Consider the following 15,566-nt stretch of genomic DNA (forward strand, 5'->3'; position numbering starts at 1 on the left):
GAGAGACAAGGGAGGGGTAGAGAGGAGGGAGAGAGACAAGGGAGGGGTAGAGAGGAGGGAGAGAGACAAGGGAGGGGTAGGGAGGAGGGAGAGAGAGAAGGGAGGGTTAGAGAGAGAAGGGAGGGATAGAGAGAGGGGAGGGATAAGGGGAGAGCGAGAAGGGAGGGATATAGGGGGAGGGATAGAGAGAGGGGAGGGATAGAGAGAAGGGAGGGATAGAGAGAAGGGATGGATAGAGACAAAGGTGGGAGAGAGAGAAGGGTAAGAGCAATAAGGGAGGGGGGAGAGAGAGAAGGGAGAGAGCGGGGAGGGATAGAGGGAGGGAGAAGGGGGAGAGAGAGGGGAGGGATAAAGAGAAGCGAAGGAAAGAGAAGCGAAGGAAAGAGAGTGGGAAGGGATAGAGAGTCGGGAGGGATAGAGAGTGGGGGGGATAGCGGAGTAGGGAGAGAGAGGGGAGGGATAAAGAGTAGGGAGAAATAGGGGGAGGGGAGGGGTAGAGAGAAGGGAGAGAGACAAGGGAGGGGTAGAGAGAAGGGAGAGAGAGGGGAGGGATAAAGAGAAGGGAGAGAGAGAAGGGAGGGATAGAGGGGAGGGTTAGAAGAGAGAGAAGGGAGGGTAGAGAGAGAAGGGAGGGTTAGAGAGAAGGGAGGGATAGAGAGAGGGGAGGGATAAGGGGGAGAGCGAGAAGGGAGGGATATAGGGGAGGGATAGAGAGAGGGGAGGGATAGAGAGAAGGGAGGATAGAGAGAAGGGATGGATAGAGACAAAGGTGGGAGAGAGAGAAGGGTAAGAGCAATAAGGGAGGGGGGAGAGAGAGAAGGGAGAGAGCGGGGAGGGATAGAGGGAGGGAGAAGGGGGAGAGAGAGGGGAGGGATAAAGAGAAGCGAAGAAAGAGAGTGGGGAGGGATAGAGAGTCGGGAGGGATAGAGAGTGGGGGGGATAGCGAGTAGGGAGAGAGGAGGGGAGGGATAAAGAGTAGGGAGAAATAGGGGAGGGGGAGGGGTAAAGAGAAGGGAGAGAGACAAGGGAGGGTAGAGAGGAGGGAGAGAGACAAGGGAGGGGTAGAGAGGAGGGAGAGAGACAAGGGAGGGATAGAGAGAGGGAGAGAGAGGGGAGGGATAAAGAGAAGGGAGAGAGAGAAGGGAGGGATAGAGGGGAGGGTTAGAGAGAGAAGGGAGGGTTAGAGAGAAGGGAGGATAGAGAGAGGGGAGGGATAAGGGGGGAGAGCAAGAAGGGAGGGATATAGGGGAGGGATAGAGAGAGGGGAGGGATAGAGAGAAGGGAGGGATAGAGAGAAGGGATGGATAGAGACAAAGGTGGGAGAGAGAGAAGGGTAAGAGCAATAAGGGAGGGGGGAGAGAGAGAAGGGAGAGAGGCGGGGAGGGATAGAGGGAGGGAGATGGGGGAGAGAGAGGGGAGGGATAAAGAGAAGGCGAAGGAAAGAGAGTGGGGAGGGATAGAGAGTCGGGAGGGATAGAGAGTGGGGGGGATAGCGAGTAGGGAGAGAGAGGGGAGGGATAAAGAGTAGGGAGAAATGGGGGAGGGGAGGGGTAGAGAGAAGGGAGAGAGACAAGGGAGGGGTAGAGAGGAGGGAGAGAGACAAGGGAGGGATAGAGAGAAGGGAGAGAGAGGGGAGGGATAAAGAGAAGGGAGAGAGAGAAGGGAGGGATAGAGGGGAGGGTTAGAGAGAGAAGGGAGGGTTAGAGAGAGAAGGGAGGGATAGAGAGAAGGGAGGGATAGAGAGAGGGGTGGGATTAGGGGGTTGAGAGAAGGGAGGGATATAGGGGAGGGATAGAGAGAGGGGAGGGATAGAGAGATGGGAGGGATAGAGAGAAGGGATGGATAAGGGGGGAGAGAGAAAGGGAGGGATAGAGACAAAGGTGGGAGAGAGAGAAGGGTAAGAGAGATAAGGGAGAGGGGAGGGAGAGATAGAGAGAAGGGTGGGAGAGAGGGGACTCACAGACAGTGGATGGTGAGGCTCACTCAACGAGGATGGCTCTAGGCATTGGCATCTTTCATCCACGGTGGCAGCAGGGCAATCTGCACTGCATGGGGTAATTGGGGTACCTGGCACACCCCTGCACATGCCTATGAAATACTCAGTTGCTTGGTGAGCCACAGTTCAGTCTTAATGGTGTGTCCGGGTTTCTCACTGAAACAAAATGACTGCATGCCAGGTAGGTGTTTTGCTTTTTCTTGCAAGGGACTGTGCTAAAATAGCCACTCAACCACCCTGAAGGAGAAAGAACAGAGATTGGACAATCATATTGTATAATGTAGGGACAGTTTATGGGGGGACAAGGATGACTAAAATGGTATAAAAATAAAATAAAAACTGGAGTTCCACTTTAAAAATGTTGCCACCGGTAAGGAATAAAGGCAGGAAATCACAGAACGTGCTCTCGTTGATATGAAATAGCACAGCATAGTATCAGTGAGAGGAATGGCAGCGAGGACCCGGATGTGGAGGATCTAGCGGGTAAGTGCGTGGTAGAGGTGCCAGCGGCGGCCCGTGTGGGGTTAAATGCCCTCGCCAGCTGATAGTCACACTGCACCATGACGCATGCGCAGCGACACCTAGTGACGGAGGACAGACATGGCGAAACCCAGTGAGTAAGTGAGTGAGCGAGCAGTGCGGGTTATATGGAGAAGGTGGTGGGAGGGGGCGGTGATAGAGAGCGAGGGGGAAGTATATAGACTGTATAGAGGAGAGCAGACGCCGGGTGTGGCCGCACTGACACATACATACACAAATACACATGACCTGTGGAGATCGGATCACATTTCATCCTCTACACAACTATTGAGTCACCAGCCTGGAATGTGAGGATCACTCATAGATCACACACATAGGTGATACATTCCAGACATAGCATTGTACACTCAGGGGACAGCCTTGTCACCTCCCAAGGTCCACATTGGGAAGGGTTGTCCCAGCTGTGCCCCCCATCCCCTTCCAATGTATACATCCCACAAAGTGGTCTCCTTATATTGTAACCCCCTATTCCCAACACACATTCCTGTACAGATGGGTGTATCTGTAAGTGGGTGCTGAAGCCGCGTCAGCCGTGTGCAGAGAGACTAATGTCACCAGCACACCAAGATCCCTAAAAATAAGTCCAAAGCTTTAATCACTTCAGCCCAGAAGGATTTACCCCCTAATGTCCAGGCCATTTTATGCGATATGGCACTGCATTACTTTAACTGATAATTGCACAGTGTGTGACGTTTTCCCCAAACAAAATAGAGCTTCCTTTTGGTGGTATTTGATCACCGCTGCGGTTTTTATTTTTTCGTGCTATAAACAAAAAAAGAACAACAATTTTGAAAAAAATATATATATATTTTTTACTTTCTGCTCTAAAACATATCAATAAAAATATGTAAAAAAATCAAATTTCTTCATCGATTTAGGCCAATTTGTATTCTGCTACATATTTTTGGAAGATAAAAATCCCAATTAGCTTATATTGATTGGTTTGTGCAAAACGTATAGCGTCTACAAACTAAGGGATAGATTTAGGACTTTTTTTTTTATTTTATTTTTTTGTGGGATTGTGGCAGACAAATGTAACACTTTTTGGGACTACTGACACCAATACAGTGATCAGTGCTAAAAATGCACTGACGGGAAGGGGTTAACATCAGGGGCAATCAAAGGGTTAAATGTGTTCCCTATGTGTGCTTTCTTATGCCGCCTACACGCAATCGTACATTCCGACAACAAAATCCATGGTTTTTTTCTGACAAATGTTGGCTCAAAACTTGTCTTGCATACACATGGTCACACAAAGTTGGTCAGAAATTGCGAACGTCAAGAATGCGGTGACGTACAACACGTTACGACGAGCCGAAAAAAATTAAGTCAATAGCCAGTGTGGCTCTTCTGCTTGATTCCGAGGATGCGTGGAACTTTCTGCGTCAGAATTGTGTACACACATTCGGAATTTCCAACAACGGATTGTTGTCGGAAAATTTGAGATCCAGATCTCAAATGTTGTTTGTCAGAAATTCCGATGGAAAATGTCCGATGGAGCCCACACATGGTCAGAATTTCGACAAAAAGCTCCTATCGAACATTTTCCGTCGTAAAATCCGACCTTGTGTACAGGGGCATTACTATGTGGGGGATGCTGACACTAGACACAGAGAGAGATCGCTGTTCCTGATTTAGTAGGAATCACAGATCTCTCTCTTCCTCTGTGACAGAACAACGGTTTCCCTTGTTTACATAGGCAGACCGCCGTTCCGTCCATCCCCCGAACAATCATGGGTAGCCCGCAGAATATGTTCAGTGGGTGTCTGGGAGTAGGTAATCAGTAATCACATCATTACAGCAGCAAGCAGGAACCACGCAGAACTCGTTCATCAGGCATGTGACCCTGATGAACGGGTCCTGCGTGGCTCCAAAATGTTGCTTTCTGCTGTAATGTGTGATCGCTGATTAAAGCTTTTGGACTCATTTGTGGAGATCGTTGTGTGCTGGTGACATTACTCTGTCTGTGTCCTTATATTCATCATGGACTGGATCCAGGTTAGTCCTGGAAATCGGTTCTATATTTATCCATTGGTGATCTGTATTCTGCATACTTCAAACTTTGTGTGGTGGCAGGGAGGGACTCCTGTAATACATGGGGCACAACCTGGTCACCCCCCCCCCCCCCCCACACACACACACACACACACACACACACACAAGCTCTCCAGCAAAATGTATCAGTACATGGTTAAGAGAGAAAAGACACTTAACACTGATCAGATTTCATTTATTCAAGCTTTATCCCAAAGGGAAAAACAGTTTCCTGTAACTGATTATAAAGTGTGAGTTAGGGTCAGTTCACACTGGGATGACTTGTCAGGCGACTTAGCCACCTGACAAGTCGTGTCCCGTTCTGTACAATGGAACTGTCCTAATCGGAGTGACACAAGTCGCTCAGACTTAGAAAAAGTTTCCTGTACAACTTTGGGGGGGACTTATAGAGAAGTAATTTTGCAAGTCGCCACAGCTGTCGTGTCCAGGTCGCCTGAGGCAGTCGCACTGAAAGTCGTGCTGCCTCAGTGTTGAACCGACACTTAGAGGTTGGCTTCAATTTGTTAGTGGTTATAAATCCGCTAATGCATTTAACACTCCCCTCTCCCCTTCCCATACTGACAATGCTGCTGTATACTTTGCCACTTGTCCTCATTTCTTGTTGTGTCTCACTAATATAGGAGGTGTGTTACTGGCCAGATCACCAGGTGAAAACTGAGGGAAAAACAAAATAAAACTGATGCAGCCACCACATCAATTAATTGGTAAGCTGCAATATAATACATTTTTAGTTTAAAGTGAAACACTTGAATGATAATTGTGCAGTCATGCAACACTGTGCCCAAACAAGATTTTTGGCATTTTTTTCATACAAAGAGAGCCTTGTTTTGGTTGTGTTTAATCACCACTGGGTTTTTTATTTTTTGCTAAATAAACGAAAAAAGACCAATAATTTTGAAAAAAAAAAGATAATAGTTTGTTATAAAATTTAGCAAACAGGTGATTTTTCTCCTTCACTGATGAGGCAGCACTGATGGGCATTGATAGGCACTACTGATGAGGCGTCACTGATGAGCAGGCACTGATAAAGCTACACTGATAGATTGCAGTGATGGGCACTAATAGGCGGCACTGTTTGGAATCACTTGGTGGGCACTGTTGGGACTGCACTGATAATCTGTGAACTGATTATCGGTGTACATGTCATTTTTAAGGAAGCCGGTTATCAGCTCTCTTCTCCCTTCCTCATGTCAGCGTGAGGAAAGGAATGCCGATAACCGACTTCTGTTAACATCATGATAAGCTGTGATGGGACACAGCTCATCACGTGGTAAAGGGCCAGTGATTGCCTCTTTACCTCAATCTGTGATCAGCAGTGTCCGGAGGACACTGCTGATCACAGAGTAAGCCACCCGCACGCTGCAGCAGGCACGTTCACAGGAGGACCTCATATGATGGCCTTTCAAAACTGGCCAGCCATGCTGTAGCCATCATTCAGCAATAGCACGGTCAGCAAGTGGTTAAAGGCAGATGTTTGTTATTAAAAAAAAAAAAAAAAAAGTCCTACTTGCCTACTATGTGCAGTTGATTTGTACAGAGTAGCCCCTATCCTCCTCCTCTTGGGTCTGGTGGTCCTGACCCCTCCCTCTTGCCCCCAGAGCAAACAGCTTGCTCTGGGGGCACCCAAGCAAACCACAAAACACAATACGTCCCAGCCACTCCATTCACTCGACCCTTCTTCATATACCCAGAACTAGACTCAGGAGAATGGGAGACAGGGCCTTTTATGCAGCTGCCCCGAACCTGTGGAATGCCCTACCTGACACCTTGGGGGCTCTTCAATCTACTGACTGCTTTAAAATAGGTCTTAAGACATTTCTTTTTAGCAAAGCTTTTTGTTCCTTTTAGATGTTTGCTTTATCGTATAAATTGTTAAATTTTCCTTTTTTTTTGTTTTTAACTTGTAGCACTTTGAGATCTTTTGATGAAAAGGGCACTATAAATAAAATGTATTATTATTATTATTATTATTAAGCAGGCTCCCTCCCAGGCTCCTGCTCCGTGTGTCTATTCGCACACAAAGCAGCGGCTCGGCCCCACCCCCTCTCTCTTCTCATTGACTCACTAGCTGTGATTGACAGCAGCGGGAGCCAATGGTCCCTTGTAAGTCTTAGAGGGGGCAGGGGGTGCTGCTTCACACAGAAGGTTTTACCTTCATGCATATAGTACAATGCCTTTACAACCACTTTAATACCACTTTAATTTTAGGAGTGACGGTCTGATTAAAAATTTTGACCTTGGGATTTGAGTCAAGCATGGGTATACTGTAATTTCCCTTTCCTGAAGGACTCCATGGCAACCTATGTGTGGGTTTACCCCACCTCCTCCCAAATGCTCTAGGACCCCATTCCCATAAATTTGAGCCCACTGCCAGAGACTTAATCAGCCAGCCGTAACTAGCCAGCTCTTGAATCATGGGTGGGAACTCCATCGGCCATGGAGTCCATCAGGAAAGGAAAATTACGGTAAGTATTTGATAGAAAATTTTCAGTTTTCCTGACAGATTCCATGGCAGCCTACGTGTGGGAAATAACTAGCCAAACCCCACCGGCAAGATTGCTGAACAAAAAATATTTTAATTTGCTTAAACCAAAGTACACAGAAGATTAGACCCCTTTCACACTGAGGCGCGTTCATGCTAAAAAAAGCGCCTGAAAAGCTCAGAAAAACAATTTTCATTAAAATCAATGAATGCTTTCACAATGGGGCAGTGCACTGGTAGGGTGGTGAAAAAACGCCCCTCCCCATTGAAATTAATGGAAAGGGCTTCAAAAAGCACCTGTAAAGCTTTTCAAAAGCACCTGTAAGCTCTTCAAATGTGCTCAGTGTTTTTACTGGCAGTTTACAAGTGCCACAGTGTGAAAGGGGCCTAAGGATGAGGTAACTTGAATATACTCTTTTAGTGTTTCCCCCACATCTAGTGGGTGAGCCTCTGAGGCCTCTGGAGCTTTAAATGTAGGTAAGACAATCTCTTGGTTTTCATAGCTGACCTTGGGATTTGAGTCAAGCATGGGTATGAGTACCACTTAATCCAGAAAAAGGTCAGAAATAGTTCTTTGTGGCCAAAGGCCCAGATCTCTGAACCTTTTGGCCAATGTGACCGCTACGAGGAAGGTGGCTTTGGCAGAGAGATCCTTAATAGATGTCGGGCCACCTACCATGGTACTGAGCTCTGTGAATCGAGGCCAAAGGGAAGACCCCACTTGGAAAATCTCTGCCTTTTGGGGCCTAAGTCTTGCTGCCCTCTGAAAAACTGCCAGGTCAGAGGGTGAACAGCCTATAAAACTCTTGAAAAGGCCGATAGGGCCGACACTTGGACCCTAAGGAAGCTGACTGACAGAGCCAGCTCAAGTCCTGACTGTAAGAATTCCCGAATTTCCTGAACCCTTGGGTCTCTGCATAGTCTTCCCACGGAGGATGAGAACTCCACAAACTTGACCCATATTCTTCCATAGATTTTATTTGTGCTTGCCCTTCTTGAACTCATGAGGGTGCAAATGATACCTGATGCACAGCCAAGGGCTTCCAGCCTCTCCCTCTCAAGAACCAGACCATCAGCCTCAATCCTGCTGGGCATGGATGCAGAGCTGCCCCCTGGGACAGAAGGTCTGGTCTGAGGAGAAGGGGTACCTGGTCCTGAAAGCTGAGTTGGGTTAGGAGGGGAAACCACAGCCTGTTTCACCAGTAAGTAGCCACTACCACTATCTTGACAGCTTCTGCTCAGAGTCTCTGCAGGAATTTGAGAATGACTGGGAATGGCTGAAAGGCACATGCACTGCCAAAGTTCCACTGATATGTTAGAGCATCCACTCCGATGGCCTGGCTGCAGTGGCCCAGAGAGTAATACTTCTCAAGTTTGAAATTGCAGGGGGATGTGAACAGGTCGACTTCGGACTGACTCCCAGGGACAGAATCCAACTGAATGTCTCCGTGTGGAGTGACCACTCATTGTTGTCCTGTTGGACACGAAACAGGAAGTCCACCTTGACGTCCTGGGCTCCGGTGACATAAACTGCCGAGATATTGACCAGATTCGCCTGGACCCATGTCATGATTGGCTCGACTTCTTGAAGTAGCGTAAGACTCCGAGTCCCCCCTGTCTCTGCACATAGGAGACCACTATAGTGTTGTCCATTCTTAACAGTACTGATTCTCCTTTTAACAGGGGACTGAAGACCCGCAGGGCACAGAAGGCTGCCCGTAGCTCCAGGACATTCAATCCCAAGTTGTGAATACAAGGATCCATTGTGCCCTGAGCAAGCTCCGACCTACAGTGAGGATGGCATCGGTCATGACCGTGACCCATGAAACGGGGGTGATAGAGTGGCATGTGAGCAGGTTTCTGCACTGTAGCCACCAGAAGAGGCTGTTCCTCATGCCTGAGGTTACATAAATGAGCTAGTTTCTGTCATCTGGGTCCCACTGCTGGAGAAACCATTTCTGGAAGGGATGTAGCTTCCAAAAATTTGACCATTGGGCCGTAGAGACCATCGTGCCGATAATTCTGATGCATTGTCACTGTGCCTTCAGGCGGGAAGTTAGGGCCAGGTTCACTCTGTCCCCAACTACCGGGATCTTTTCCAACAGCAGAATAGTGTTCTTGATTGTGTCAAACTGAGCTCCTAGGTACACTAGGCTCTGTACTGGTTCCAGATGGCTCTTTTCCAGGTTTAGTAGCCATCTGAACTCGAGCAGTGTAGGGATGACTTGAGCTCTGTGGACCAGCAACTTCTCCTTGTTTTGTGATAGTAGCATAAGGTCATCGAGATAATGGTATAAGCGCATTCCTCTCGTTCTGATGAGGCCCACCACTGCCAGAATTTTTTTTCGAGAAGATTCGAGGTGAGGTTAAGAGGCTGAAAGGGAGGCAGGTGAACTGCAGATGTTCTTGTCCTACCACAAACTGCAGGTATTTGCGGAACTCTCCTGCCACAGGTACGTGAAAATAGGCATCTTTTAAATCTATGAAGACCAGCCAATCTGCCGGCTGAATGGATTGCTAAATCGTAGACAGGGTCTCCATTTTGAATGTTTCATACTTTATGAACTTGTTTAAGTATGTGAAATCTATCATTGGGTGCCACAAGTTGTTCTTCTTTAGAACCAGAAACGGAGGGGAGTACACGCCCTGAAATTCTTCGTCCTTCGCAACGGGCACCGCAGCCCCTTGAGCCACCAGTGAGCCCACACAGGACAGTAGCACCTGCCTTCTTTCTTCTGACCGAGGCAACAGTGTGGGGATGAACCTGAAGGGAGTCATATTTGTGAAGGACCATGTGTGACCTTAAGAGACCATCTTGATGGTCCAGTAGTCTGAGATTGAGGCTGCCCAGACATGTCGAAAGAGGAGCAGACGTGCCCCCACCTGACATGTCTGAGTGGGCCCAATATCAAAAAGACTTAGAGGGCTCATGTCCGCCGGATGCCAAGTTCTTGGCAGACTTCTGGAAAGGTGTCTGTCTCCTTCAGTTTATTCTGAAATCCCGACTTGGCCTACAGGAGTGTGCATCCCTTGACCGTTCTGTGCCATGTCTTCCAGACTGGGGCTCTTCTGTCCAAACAAGCTTATCCTGGGGCAAGAATCCCGACTTCCCACCTGTGGCACTGTCCAGTTTGTTGCTGAATAGTGAGGGCCCCTCAAAGGGGATCCTACAACAGACCTGTTTTGATGCTGGATCAGCGAGCCAAGGACACAACCATACCGCCTAGCTGTGACTTAAGAGAGTATTGTCCGGGCCAACAGGCAGATGAAGTCAATGGAGGCATCACCCAGGAAGACTGATGCCAGTATTTAACTCTTGCACAGCTGAGCCCCTGGCCACCTCTTCCGAGACACTTCTGAGTACCGTATTAATGTTTTCCGTCAAGGCTTCGATCGCCTTGAACATGGCCGCAAGGAGAGAGAGAGAGAAGAAAGAGAGATGTGCCATTAGCACGAATGTAAGCAGCATTCTGCCCCCTCCCCCACACATACCTTGTGTGTGAGGGCTGGCTGCAGGGAGCTGGTGACCTATTCATGGCAACCAAAAAGGGAAAAAGCCAGAGGAGCGATCACACCAGACCACAGTGACGGGGCCCTCAAGGCTAAGAGGTAGGGTGGAGGAGAAGGAAAAAAATGGAGGTTACTTCCCTTTTTAAAAGCCACACATCCCTCGGCCCCCGATGATTCCAGGTCATGGTTGTGGATGGGTTACCTTAAGGCCAGACACCCAGAGCACGGGGAAACTACCGCACACAGTCTGCAGACATTCCAAAGAAGCAGTGGGCTGACAGCCTTTGAAACCCCTGCTCTGGTGACGCCGGGTCCCCGATGGACTGCACCCGTGGCTGGAAGTGCTGTGGTATCCTGGAACACAGAAGTGTTTCAACCACCATGAGAGGCCAAAACTAGCACCAGCGAGGAACAAAAGGGACACACAACAAATAATGACAAAAACAGCTGCCATGGAGATAGTGCTGCTCCGACGGGATGCCATCTTCCCGACCTTGCCAGTCCCGGATGTCCATTCTGGGCATATATACAGGCCACCCCCCACCACTGGGTCAATATGACTGAAGCCACTCGCCTGCCTGTGCAATTATACACCACCATCCATAATGCCTAAAACCAAGACAAGGACGTTTGAGATCCTCATGCACCGTGGGGAAAAACATAAGTGTATCCTGGGTCCAAGAGGAGGACAAAAAAGAAACGTAGCCTCTGGCTGTGGGCTCAAATTTATGGGAATGGGGTCCTATAGCATTGGAGAGAAGGCGGGGAAAACCCACACGTAGGCTGCCATGGAGTCTGTCAGGAAATACATATATAGTTAAAGGAGTTGTAAAGAAAGAAGGGTTTTCATCTTTAATTCATTCTAATCCACTCCCAACTTCGAACAAAACTTTCTTTGTGTGTGCTGGGCAGAAGTTGCCCCTGCTTGTTGTATGTGTGGGAAAAACCTTTACAGCTCATTTCTCACAGCAAAACATGCATCATAAAACATAATATGGTGTGAGTTGCATTAAAGTGTTTTTTTACAGGTACTCGTCCCCACTTCTGAGAGATCTCGCTGCGGCGAGATCTCTTGAAAGTTTGGCTCCCTCCTCTTTCGCCTGCCCGTGGGGCATTGAGAAAGCTACACGCGCTTCATACATGCGCAGTAGGGAACCGGCTGTGAAGCCACGAGGCTTTACTGCCGGTTTCCCTTAAAGGCAGTGGCAGCAGTATCGGCTGGGGTGACAACATTGCTGGATTCCAGAACAGGTAAGTGTCCTAATATTAAAAGTCAGAAGCTACAGTATGTGTAGCTGCTGACTTTTACATTTTTGCTGGGGGGGGGGGGGGGGGGTGGAACTCCACTTTCATTTAGGAACTTCTATCCAGCTGGGCTTCCATTCCCTGGTCAGAATAGACAACAGTAGTATAGCTTTTTAGTGCTTCAAACTGCGTTCATACTAGAAAAAGTAGGTATTCCATCGAGGGCATTTTCTGAAAGCAGTGGGCCTTTGTGCAAGATCATAAGCTGGGCCCTCCTGCCTCAGAAAAAAAGGGCGGCGTGCAAAAATTGTGTGTGGTTTTCATTGTTTTGAATATTGTCCGTGGTTTAAAGCAGTGGTTCTCAACTCCTGTTCTCGGGACCAACTAACAGGCCAGGTTTGCAAGGTACCTGAAATACATCACAGGTGATATCATTTTCTGCTCAGTGATTGCAGTATTCTAGTCTTCATCTCCCCAAGGTAATACTTAAAACCTGGCCTGTTAGTGGGTCCTGAGGATAGGAGTTGAGAACCACTGGTTTAAAAGGAAAGAGATTAGTAGTAAGGCTGGGTTCACTTATATGTGAATTGGATGCGTTTTACACTGCATCCAATTTGCATAACATCTCAGTGGGACTGGCTTTCAGTAGAATTTACACATGTCTGGGCGGCTGCAGTACGAATTTGAAAAGGGTCCTGTGCGTTTTTGGGTCCAAATTCAGGGAAAAATTTGCACCTGAATCAGTAAACGCAAACACGCAGGACACCGGACCTTTGTGAACACAGCCTTAGTGACGCAGAATTCAGAGATCAGTAGTAAGTGAGACAGAGTTCAGGAGTCAAAGAGTAAGTGACGCTGAGGTTAGTAGTAAGTTACCCTCTACCCCAAAGTACAGTCCTCCCCTGCACAGCTTACCAGTAGAAGTAAATACTGTAACCGGTGAAATTCTGCACCTACTGCGCATGCACTGATTCAACAAGTTATGCTCAACTGATCAATGACACTGATGGAAAAGGAGTCGAGTGGACCGCATATACCAATCAAGACAAATGTGACACTGTTGTCTCTAGGTCCAAAAGTTAATTCTTGTCAAAAAGAATGTTATGAAGAAGGCAGGAGCTCCCTGTAAAGACCAATATAAAACCAGACTACAAAAAGTCTAATTATAGCTCAGAAATGAAGGGTGAGGCTGATGTGACCATTGAATTATAACAATTATTTTATTAATACACAAATTTCTTAAAAACAAATCATGGTGAAATTAAAAGCTCCCAACTATATCCACAAAATATGCTAAAATCATAATCTATAAATGCGTACAAATTAAGAAGCAATATATGTTTTTAAGATTTTGTGCGTTAATAAAATATATATGCTACAGTATATTTCATTGGTCACAGCAGCCTCATCCTTCCTTTCTTCAATCTTTATATTACATGTACTATGAGTAGAATGTTGGGGGGGAGGCTAAACTCTAATCAGGCTTTTTTTTTTTTTTTGGATTACATAACAATCCCCCGTCAATTGGGGAAGGAGCCGAGTGGGAGCCAAACCCCACATTTATACTATGTAACCAGTGGGTGCTACCAAAGCGCCTGCTGGTTACTTGACAGCTGTCATCTCATAGGGAGAGGAAAGGATGTTTCATTTGATCCTCTCTCCCCGCCATTCCTCCAGTGCACAATCTTCCCCATATCAAGTTCTAGATGGATCTTTGTTGCAGCTCTAGCACTTGTGAAGTGAAGAAACTGGACATTAGGGGAGCAGAAGCAGGATAGGATCAAATGAAACACCCCTTCCTTTCCCTGTGAAATGTCAGCTGCCCCCTGGTAGTGCCCACTGGTTACATAATATTGATACCCAGCAGCTGTAGGGTTCGGTTACCACTCAGCTTCTTCCCCAACAATTGTTATGTGCAGTCCACTTGACTCTTTTGCCAAACACAGGACTGGCATCTCACTATGTTTTATGCCAACCGCCTTCATGATGCCCTATTCTGACAATATGATAATAAAGGTTCTTCCTTTAAGAGCCACCAGCTGACACTTTTATGCAGCTGGTGATTCTCAGGCCTTACTGTCCACTTTGATCCCGGTAATGATCGGGATCTAATCTGAGTGGTTTATAGTTATGTGATGCTACTGCATCCTAAAAGTGGCAGTGTTTAACTGTTTAATACTGTATTTGTCAAATACAATTGCAGAATGTAAAAAAAATGTATTAAAATTGTTTTAATAATGCATTTTCTTAACGTGCACATTTCTCAGCTGCTCATAAAGAAACGGTGTACCAAGTGTGAGACTTTGAATATCCATAAAAATGTATTTTAGATGTGCCAAAACCATATACAGTGGGAAAAATAATTATTTGATCCCCTGCAGATTTTTAATGTTTACCCACTTACAAAGAAATGAAGGGTCTATATTTGTTATCATAGGTGTATTTTAACCACTTCAGCCCCAGAGGATTTGGCTGGCCAAAGACCAGAGCACTTTTTGCGATTCGGCACTGCGTCGCTTTAACTGACAATTGCGCTGTCGTGCGACATGGCTCCCAAACAAAATTGATGTCCGTTTTTCTCCACAAATAGAGCTTTCTTTTGGTGGTATTTGATCACCTCTGTGGGTTTTATTTTTGTGCGCTATAAACAAAAAAAGAGCGTCAATTTTGAAAAAAACACATTATTTTTTACTTTTTGCTCTAATAAATCTCCCCCAAAAATATCTGAAAACATTTTTTTTTCCCTCAGTTTAGGCCGATTATGTATTCTACATATTTTTGTTTAAAAAAAAAAAAAATCACAATAACCGTTTTATTGATTTGGTTTGCACAAATTATAGCGTCTACAAAATAGTGGATAGTTTTATGGCATTTCTATTATTATTATTTTTTACTAGTAATGGCGATGATCTGCGATTTTTATCGTGACTGTGACATTATGGCGGACACATCGGACACTTTTGGCATTATTTTGGGACAATTCACATTTATACATCGATCAGTGAGATTAAAAATGCACTGATTACTGTGTAAATGTAACTGGCAGTGAAAGGGTTAATACTAGGTGGCGCTGTAGAGGTTAAGTGTGCCCTGGGGAGGGATTCTAACTGTGGGGGGGCTGGGCTGTGTGTGACACGTCACGATCAGCGCTCCCGATGACAGGGGGAGCTGATCAGTGACACTGTCACTAGACAGAATGGGGAGATGCTTGCTTAAATTAGCATCTCCCCGTTCTTCCTCTCCGTGAGGCGATCGTGGGTATGCCCACGGACATCGAGTCTGCAGGACCCGCTGTCGGACTCACGGAGCTTACGGCAGGTAAGTGCGCGCGCCCGCTAAACAAACCTCGCGAGATCACGTACAAAATGTGATTTCGTGCAGCAGAGCCAGCCTGCTGCAGTAAAACTGCGGCGGCTGGTCCACAAGCAGTTAAATGCTGAAAATCTGCATGCTACAAATGTTATAAATTGAGTTGGAGTTCAGTGAGTAAAAAAAGTATTTGATCCCCTACCAACCAACAATAATTCTGGCTCCCACAGACTGGCTACAGTATGTGCTCATGTGTTGCACAGATTAGTCCTGTCAATTTAAGAAGGTGCTCCTAACGACAACTCGTTATGTGTATAAAAGACACCTGTACACAGAATTTCTTTCTTCAATTCAAACGTTGGGGACAAGATTGTAGATCTGCACAAGGCTGGAATGGACTACAAGACCCTCACAGAGAAGCTTGGTGAG

At 46.7% G+C, this 15,566-nt stretch overlaps 1 protein-coding gene across 1 annotated transcript in view; it reads left to right on the forward strand.

Moving 5' to 3' along the window:
• Positions 1-2,440: 2,440 nt before the first annotated feature.
• PHC3 (polyhomeotic homolog 3) overlaps positions 2,441-15,566 on the forward strand; it is a 134,660-nt gene continuing 121,534 nt past the window's right edge. Inside the window, exons 1-2 of the mRNA XM_077488006.1 lie at positions 2,441-2,479; positions 5,212-5,295. Of these exons, the coding sequence (XP_077344132.1) occupies positions 5,271-5,295 (25 nt within the window). The 5' untranslated portion in view covers positions 2,441-2,479; positions 5,212-5,270. The remainder of the gene's footprint in view (positions 2,480-5,211; positions 5,296-15,566) is intronic.

This window comes from Lithobates pipiens, unplaced genomic scaffold (assembly GCF_037356315.1).
Source record: "Lithobates pipiens isolate NorthernLeopardFrog02 unplaced genomic scaffold, aLitPip1_a1.2 Scaffold_18, whole genome shotgun sequence".
Taxonomy (NCBI): domain Eukaryota; kingdom Metazoa; phylum Chordata; class Amphibia; order Anura; family Ranidae; genus Lithobates; species Lithobates pipiens.